The sequence below is a fragment of the Salminus brasiliensis genome, chromosome 25 (assembly GCF_030463535.1).
Source record: "Salminus brasiliensis chromosome 25, fSalBra1.hap2, whole genome shotgun sequence".
NCBI classification, from domain to species: domain Eukaryota; kingdom Metazoa; phylum Chordata; class Actinopteri; order Characiformes; family Bryconidae; genus Salminus; species Salminus brasiliensis.
Window position 1 is genome coordinate 2,661,057 of NC_132902.1, and position 9,519 is coordinate 2,670,575.

The 9,519-nt window shown below is 43.9% G+C and overlaps 1 protein-coding gene across 5 annotated transcripts in view; it reads right to left on the reverse strand.

The window, feature by feature from the left end:
- add3a (adducin 3 (gamma) a) overlaps window positions 1-9,519 on the reverse strand; it is a 110,799-nt gene that overhangs the window by 16,436 nt on the left and 84,844 nt on the right. For all 5 annotated transcript variants that reach the window (XM_072671531.1, XM_072671535.1, XM_072671532.1 and 2 more), the window contains 3 exons: window positions 7,536-7,674; window positions 5,156-5,307; window positions 4,771-4,851 (listed from right to left, as the gene is read on the reverse strand). In XM_072671531.1, the coding sequence (XP_072527632.1) occupies window positions 4,771-4,851; window positions 5,156-5,307; window positions 7,536-7,674 (372 nt within the window). The remainder of the gene's footprint in view (window positions 1-4,770; window positions 4,852-5,155; window positions 5,308-7,535; window positions 7,675-9,519) is intronic.

Below are 9,519 nucleotides of genomic sequence, written 5' to 3' on the forward strand. Positions count from 1 at the left end.
AACGTAACCTGAATTACACGAGATCATCATCATCATCATCATCATCATCATCAGATGAAAGCTTCTAGTAACCACCTTCTGGTCAGGATTGCCCACAGCAAGCACGTACACCAATGAACCCACTTTTGAGTGGAGCAGTCGCCAGGGCCCCTTCATCGGGAGATCATAGGTTCGAGACCCAGAGAGCAGAAAGGCTTTTTAGGAGGCCTTGCCCTGCATACAGCCAATAAACACAACACCTGCAAATACACCTGCCGTGCAGAGCCAACACAGGTATGTGGCAGAAGGTAAAGTACACACCTGTCACCGACTGATGGATGCTTACTCGGAGGCGTGACGACGGACGAGGAACCGGCCTGACCCGTGCTGCGGTGCAATAAAAATAAAAAGGTCGCTTGGCGCCGCGAGAGCACCTGGCAGAAGCCAAGCGTTTCACAGCTGGCCGCGAGAGCAACTTCACGACGCCTGAGGGGAACAACGCAGGACTGTGGCAAACGTGGTCGTCATAGCAACTGCCTAGCAACACCCTACCAACCACCACCGAGAGGTCTTTCGGTTGCTATGTCGGTCGTCTGTTGCCGAAACTGACGTAGAAAACGTGTTGCAAGTGGCAATTGTCAGGGGTCCAAGCACTTGGAGCCGGGAGGGCACCTGGCAGGAGGCAAGCGGTTCACAGCTGGACGTTCGAGCAACTTCGCGACGTCTGAAAAGAAGAAGAAGAAGAAAAACGCAGGACTGTGGCTAACGTGGTCGTCATGGCAACCGAAAGACCTGCATCTAAAACTCAATGCAGGGTGAATACAATAGCACTGAATAGCAGAACAGTAGTGAATGGAGGGACACAAGGACCTTGGTCAAGGGTAGAGGCTGAAGCCTGAGGCTTTTAAAACGGCATTCTCTCTCTTTCTCTCACACACACACACACACACACACACACACACACACACAATTTGCCAAAACAGCAACAGCTGCCAAAGGGTCACAAGGTCAAGTTTAACAAGCAACAACTATTTAGAGTTTACGCCACACTGACCTGCATTTGTTTCACAATCCCCATCACTACCATACAGCTCTGTAAAATGGCGAAATGCTTATCTCACACACACACACACTTCTCAGCTGACACAAGCAAAAAAAAAAAAAACGTAATCCTCGCCATGCCTTTTTCCACACTCAGAAAAGACATTCCAGAAGGTTAAAGAGTCTCATGAAGCCCCAACAAACGAGCTGATGAGCTAAAACCTGAACTGGCTTCCATATTTTATTGGATTAAAAACTGCACATATTTAAGGCCTGCACTTTCATCTAGCGTTTATATCTGCAGTGGACCATCCCAAAACTGAGACTGCTAGTGGACGGAACAGCCTGTAGGCACTGGACTGGTCCCTAATCCACCGCTGCTTCGACGCCCTCACCCTCAGAGTTTGCTGGTTTTTATATACTGGTCTGTAACGCTTACAGAACCTCCAGCACTCAAAAACGAGGGGGTTGCTGCACTAAGAGAGGTTTCTGATGCTGCTAAAACGTCTAGTGCACTAAAACTTTTAAACGTTTAATTCACAGTTGGCTACTTCAGGACTTTGTTCTATATATAAAAAAAAAAGTACAGAAACAAAAAAAAAGTGTTTGCAGCTCTATTAGTATTCATTGTTATATTTTTGTCTTTTTATTTTATATAGCGTCCAACAAATGATGAAGTTCAGAAACGCTATGCATGCACTTGTTATTAATAGTGTGTCATTTTTGCGTTATGTAAATAACGCGGTCCCCACGACGACGCCTCCGAGGGCTCGGTCTAGTAACGCCTAGAAATTGTCGCAATAAATACAAAAATAAATAAATAAATAGTGGCAGCACATATAGGCCATCGGCTGACCCTGACCTCTAAACATTGGCTATAATAAAAAAACAAAACAAAACAACAACATATTTATGATTTCTAATACTAACCATCCAAACATCGACAAATAAATAAATAAAATAAAATAAATAAATAAATAAATAGTGGCAGCACATATAGGCCATTGGCTATAATAAAAAACAAAAAAACAAAACAACAACATATTTATGATCTCTAATACTAACCATCCAAACATCGACAAATAAATAAATAAAATAAAATAAATAAATAAATAGTGGCAGCACGTATAGGCCATTGGCTATAATAAAAAACAAAAAAAACAAAACAACAACATATTTATGATCTCTAATACTAACCATCCAAACATCGACAAATAAATAAATAAAATAAAATAAAAAAATAAATAAAAAATGCTAGCCACACGAGCCTGACAAGAGCTCGGCCCCCACATTGACGCCTCAGAGGAAAAACGTCTAGAAATTGGCGCAATACATAAATAAAGAAAGGCTGACCCGGACCTCTAAACATCAGCTATAAAAAACAAAAAAACAACATCATATCGGTTGATGTCTAATACTAACCATCCAAACACTGACAAAAAAGAAATATAAATAAGTAAATAAATAAATAAAAGCTGGCCACAAAGAAGAAAACAGAGGGTTAATCCCAAATGACACACTGCTCCCTACGTAGTTCACTACACAAGACAGATTCTACACCGTAAACAGAGCTTTACTAATATACCTGTAATAGACCCGTGTTTACATTTATTGATGTGTGGGAATCGGACACCTAGTGCTACCTACGTGAAGACGCGGCCTCTTTCCGACCTATGTGGCTCACTATATAGGGAGTAAGAAGGTATTTGAGCTTCGTCCAGAAACAAGGTTTTTCAGAAAAGCTTCAGTTTAGACGAGACTGAAGCACTGCAGCACTGAACTGTCTGGAGTTTCAGTGCTAGGAAAGGCTCTGCAATCCTCCAGCAGACATGACCGCACACGCCTGACCATCACGCCGGCCTGCCGGTAACCGAAGACGTGGCGGGATTCTTTTGGTGAAATTCATGGCTGATTAACTACAAACCAAGCATTGGCACACACACACACACACACCCAACACTGCTCAGGGCTCTCTAATGGCCTGCCAACACTTTACCCTTCAAAACACACCACAGAGCGTACACACACACACACCCATACACACACCCCTATGCCTCTCTCCGCTCAAAGCTATCAGATGCAGGACTGTCTCAGCGGCGTCTGCGCTGTTTGTGGGTAAACAGAGTGTAAAGCTCAGAGATGATCATGCCTGAAAGGAGGCGCTCGTGTTTCTGTGCCTCTAGGCCCAGAACTTTGAATCCGTAGAACTCAAGGTTTTTGTTTCTGCTCCAACACACCCGATCCTACTCATCGCCGGCTCGTCACCGCGCCCCTGATGTGCTCAGTCATGCGGGCCGCCGCCACAGCAGCAATGGTGGACTGGGCTGGTGCTCCGGGCCTGGATCTGCCTGTTCCTGCCTCCGAAATCAGCACAGGTGCTCAGGTAGTCGTGGGAAATTCTCAGCTAACTGTTCCAGGGGCCAGTGTTCAGGCACTGACGTCACTATTCAGGTATTTCGCTGCAAAGAACCCCCCCCCCACCTCCAACTCAGGTCTTGGGTTGTAGGTCTGCAATTAGGGAATCGGAGCTCTTCCAAAAATAAATTTAAATAAATAAATTGATAAAAATACCCCTAGGAAAAAAAAAAGATTCTAGAGCACTTTAGAAGAAAGCAAAATAGCAGGCCTTTAAAATATATATCAAATATTTAATTAATTAATTAAGTTGATGTCTTTATGATTTCTTTAATCACCGCTAAATTATAAGTTAAAATCAATTAAACAATTAACAACCTATTTATGTTGTGTTTGCACGGTAACATAACTGATGTCAGGAACAGGAAGCCATTAGAGATTCATGGCTATTTTTTGTAATTAATTAATTAGCCATAATTATTAGCCAACTCCCCAACCCACTTGTTAGTACTCCACCCCCAATCACGTGAAACGCTCCGGACACTGGGAGGGTGCGCATCTTGCCACTTGCCACTGATGTACCGCCACCAACCAACGCGCCTGGAGGAAAGTGAAGTAGGGAGAGAGAGAGAGAGAGAGAGAGAGAGAGAGAGAGAGAGAGAGAGAGAGAGAGAGAGAGAGAGAGAGGCGCAGCCGTCTACCCACTTGGAGAGAGCCATGGCCATCTGCACCCCATCTAGCATCCGGGCTGATTCTAGTGGCCCATTTCCTAAGTTTGACTGCAACGGGAAACGGGAATTTTGTTTCTGGGATCCTGACAAGGCCTTTCAACTTTCCACTCATTGACTGAATGTGCATTTATCAACGCCACCGGACAGTCAAAGCCAATTCTGGTGCGCTGCGAGGCTAAAATACAGGGGTAGCGGCTGTAGAAGGATTTGAGCCAAGGTCATGCTGAAACCCCCCTCCTTTAATATCCCCTGATTCAGAAATGTAACCAGACTAAAAATGCTGCCCACCGTACGTGCTTTATTGGCTCCGCGATGCGGCAGAGGGACCGGGTCCCCGCCACAAAGACTCAGAGGGACCGGGTCCCCGCCACAAAGACTCAGAGGCCTTGGCCCCCTAACGATTGCCACTGGCAATGTAATCTGAATGCTGATGCTCAGCTCTTCTAGCAACTACCACAGTCCATAGAAATGAACGTGTTCTACATCAATTCCAACTGCAGTGCTTCCAAAAAATGTGTTTTTACACTTGAGTAACGCAATCCTTGCTCTGATTGGCTCATACAAATGAAGCACTATATGTAGGGTTTGGGTTAATAGTGGCGTGGGCTGCAGCTGTGCTGTGAAAACCCTGAGGCGGTGAACAGAAGAAGAACTGTGTGTTTACCAGATTGGACGCGGAGGCCTCTGCGAAGGAGAGTCCTCTGGGGATGATGAGAATGTGGTCTTGTTCCTTACTGACCCGAACCTACAAACACACACACACACACACACACACACACACACACACACACACAGTCTGAGAACATCCAAGGACAGCTGTGTTGTTCCTCAGCTAAATAAAGCAGATTAGCTCCACTTCCTGCTGAGAGTCTATAAAAAAAAATATCACAACAACTTTTACCACAACAGGACAACCCCCCCCCCCCCCCCCCCCCCCCACGCGTCCCAGTCTGGACCGGCGGCTCTGGAGGGAGCGTCCATGCGCCACCATCTAACTCAACCTCAGCTACAACAGTGAAACCGAAGTGACCCGGAAAAGCGGTTCTCACCGTGACGTAGGAGTTGGCGAAGTGAGCCCAGCTGAACAGGTCCACCAGCCGATACAGGCTGGCCAGTTTACAGCGCGTCTGCTTCTCGCCCTTCACCAGGTTGCTGGACTCGGCGCCAAACAGGTCGTTTATGGGGGTCACCATGCCCAAACCTGGAGAGAGAGAGAGATAAGAGGAGAGGGGTAGAGCAGGAGCTTCAGATTAGGCATAAAATCAAGGACAGCAAAACCCAGCCCTGAAGCGAGTGCATTCACTGGAAGGGGTGTCCACAAATATTTGGACTTCAAGACTCGGACTAATGTACTGCAGTCCGTGCTAGTGGACGGCGACGTCTCATACAGTCTCATATAATTCAACGCTGTTACTTGTTAACTACATAAGCCCTGTGGCTCCAGCGTAGAACCAAGGAAGCAAACGCGGCCTGGCTGACCACCATGTGGAGCGAGGGGGAATACCGAGTAAATCTGGTTGTTTGCAGAACCACAAGTTCAATACGCGATCATTAGGCATGTCCACCACCGCCAGCCTCGCTGACCTTGAAAAGGACACATGCATGTCAGTACTGGCCGGGTCCAGCATGTCAATACTAATCTAATGGAGAGACGGGCTCTAAATAGCCAGGCTGAACTTTCGCGCTCATAACGCAGAGCTGAGTGGCCGTGAAGGGCCGCGGACGGAAGCACATGATAAAATCTAAATGTTGGGAGCTGACCGGTCTAATTTGCTTACGGTCACCATTTAGTCCGCCGTCAGTTCAGTGACTGCTTTTAAGCCCCAGCTAGACTGACTGGACCGTGAGTTCTGATCGATAAGGTCCATAAAGGAAGTCCAGAGGTCAAGAGCTCTGAAATAGACCGCATAGCATCCAGCAGATCGATTCCAGAGCTCAAACAGATCCAAAAGGAATTCCAGAGCTTAAACAGATGTGCAGGAATTCTAGTGTTCAAACAGGCTTACAGGAACCGGTGAGCTCAACAAGACCTGCAGTTACAAATAGATGCACAGGAATTCTGGATATCAGGAAACCTAGCGTTCACATTTGAACATCGGAATTTAGATCAAATAAAGATTAATGGGAATTCTAGAGTAAATAAAGATTCATGGGAATTCTAGAGATCACAGGGATGTTCTAGAGATCTAGCTTTTTAAAATTTGCATATCGGAATTCTAGAATAAATAAAGATCAATGGGAATCCTGGAGTAAATAAAGATTAATGGGAATTCTAGAGTAAATAAAGATTCATGGGAATTCTAGAGATCACAGGGATGTATAGGAATTCTAGAGATCTAGCTTTTTTAAATTTGCATATCGGAATTCTAGAATAAATAAAGATCAATGGGAATCCTAGAGTAAATAAGGATTAATGGGAATTCTAGAGTAAATAAAGATTCATGGGAATTCTAGAGATCACAGGGATGTATAGGAATTCTAGAGATCTAGCTTTTTTAAAATTTGCATATCGGAATTCTAGAATAAATAAAGATCAATGGGAATCCTAGAGTAAATAAAGATTAATGGGAATTCTAGAGTAAATAAAGATTAATGGGAATTCTAGAGATCACAGGGATGCATAGGAATTCTAGAGATCTAGCTTTTAAAAATTTGCATATCGGAATTCTAGAATAAATAAGGATTAATGGGAATTCTAGAGATCAGAGAGAAGTATGGGAATTCTAGAGTAAATAAAGATTCACGGGAATTCTAGAGATCTAGTGTTCAAATTGGCACATCGGACTTCTAGCGTTTAAACAGACACACAGGAATATATGATGGGAATCCTAGAGCTCAAATAAATCCATGGTTATTCATGAGCTCAAATAAATGGCAGGATTTCTAGACCTCCTGCATTTAAGAGCTCAAGCAGCCCTCAGGAAATCTCGCTCATATAGATCCGCAAACACGTTTGACTTCCCGGAATTCCAGAGTTTATTTACAGCTCAGGAATTTGAGCTCATACAGACCTTTGGAATTACAGAGCTCAAACGCACTGACGGGCTTCCAAGACTCGACACAGATTTCCCCAGATCTGAAACAAACCATAGGAATACTAGAGTCCGAAGCGCCCTCGGGACCCGCAGAGCTAAACCAGACCTCAGGAACCCCAGAGCTCTATTTGAACTGACTCGGGCTTTGATATTCTAGAACGGATGTTGTGCTGATAGCTGGATACGGATCCGCGTGGAGGGCAGCGAATGGGGTTCACTGTACCCTCTCCATCGATTAGTTCCGCACTGCGGAGACCTGATGAAGATCAGACCCGCATGTGGAGAGCTGGGAAGAGCGACAGAGGAGACGGAGGAACGCGGTAAAGGAGACGGGAAGAAACTGACCGAATGCCGCGTTGCCACGGGGACAGGAGGGAAAAACTAAGCTACTCACTGAGGGGGGAGGTGGAGAAGCCGGCGACGGAGCTGGCCATGAAGAAGTCGGCGATCTGGCGCAGGGCGAGGAGGCCGGCTGGGTTATTGCCCTTATTCATCTGCTCCTGGATCAGCCCCTCCAACTCGTCCTTAAACGCCTGGAAAAGAGAGAGAGGATATATTTAAGTGTTTCTAGTCCAGCGTATTCGTCACACCGTGCCCACACTAGCGCCCCAACGCCATCAAACCTGACCCTAGATCAGCAGAGCTGCGGCTACACCGGCTCCTGCGACTGCTGACTGATGACAGGCTGTCCACAGACAGTAATGACAGGCGTCAGCGAGTGTGTTGTGACACAGCCTTACTCACACGCTTGATCACGGCCAGCGTCTACTGTAAACATGCTCAGACAACTCGTAATTATGACGCGCGTGTAAACGGTACAGTATCGCCAAGGCTTTTGAAGCACAGGCTAAATTACAGCAGACCAACACATTCCTCCACTTCCCGAATACACTCCCCGTCACCCGACAGGCCACAACCACCACAGCTGACGCTGCGCTCCGGTCACAGCAGAACAGCCAAGGAGGAAACGCTCACTAGAACCGAGTGCTCAAACTGGTCCCGAAAACCAGACCCCACGACAGTCCGGACGTTTTGCTTTGTACCTACGGGTTGAAGCGGAGAGCGGACCAAGAGGAGGGTTGAGAACCATTGCACCAGAAAAAAAAAAAATCATAATAATAAAGAATAAAGTAATATTTATGAGCAAATAAATAAATAAGAACAAAAAGGAATCATTATTATTATTATTATTATGATGCTGAATGATAACAAATCTTTCAAATTTAAAATTAAAAATAAATAAATATCAACAAATGGGAAAAAATATCAGTCAACCAAAACAAAAAAATAATTTCAAAATAAATAAAAAAAAAAAAGTAAATATAAATTAAAATTAAAATAAATAAATAAATTTAAAATTTTGAGAAATGGCCAACAAATTTCTTCAGATGTCAGAAGACAACAAACTAACAAAACAAGGCATTAAATTCCAAAAATGTTTTTACTGGGTTAAAAAGCCAAGGGAGGGAAAAAGGAGAGAAAAAAAAATTAATAAAAAACAACAATTCTATGAATAATAAAAATATATATATTTAAAATAAAATAGAAAACACCTTCAAATTGAACCATTTCAACAAAAACAAACAAAATAAATAATACAAATAATAATAATAAAAATGTACAAAACTCAAAGCTTAAACTTTATGGAGCTTATATATATATATATATATATATATATATATATATATATATATATATATATATATATATATATATATATATATATTTTTTTTTTTTTTTTTTTTTTATATTAATTTTTTTTTTTCATAACAAATGACCACAAATTTAATTTTTCATAATTTCCTAATTCCAGTCTAGTCCAACACCCAGTTAGATTTGTCTTCTTGGCAGTAAGCAACATTTCATGCAGAATTTATTATAGAATCAAAAATTTCCCCTCATTATTTTCCAAAACTGGATATAGAATCAGGACCAGGTATCTCCACCAATACCCCAATAACAAAATTTAGCCCACTTTTCACTTTTTAATAACCCTGTATAATCAGGACAGTGCCAGTACTGCGGGATGGACATCAGCACTTCGATGTTCAGCCATCTGAGCATCATCTCAGCCCTGCAGAACAAACTAGCCCAGCACTGCAAACCCTTCATCCATCAACCCTCTCCAAAGCCATCGGAAGCCACTGCTGGGCCCGGCTGAACCATGCAGCCCCACAAACCCTCACGGCGGGAAATCCCAGCATGCCCGACTTTGCTCTGCATTACTGGGGCCATGGCCACTGGTAGCATTTCTATAGCAACGGTTAAGTATTTGGGGTGGGCTCGCAAGTCGGTGGGCTGGCCGAGACTGACCAGTTCACTTCAGCTCAGCATCCGTACAGAACTTCGCTCAGAGCTCCATTAGTCCGGTCTAAAAG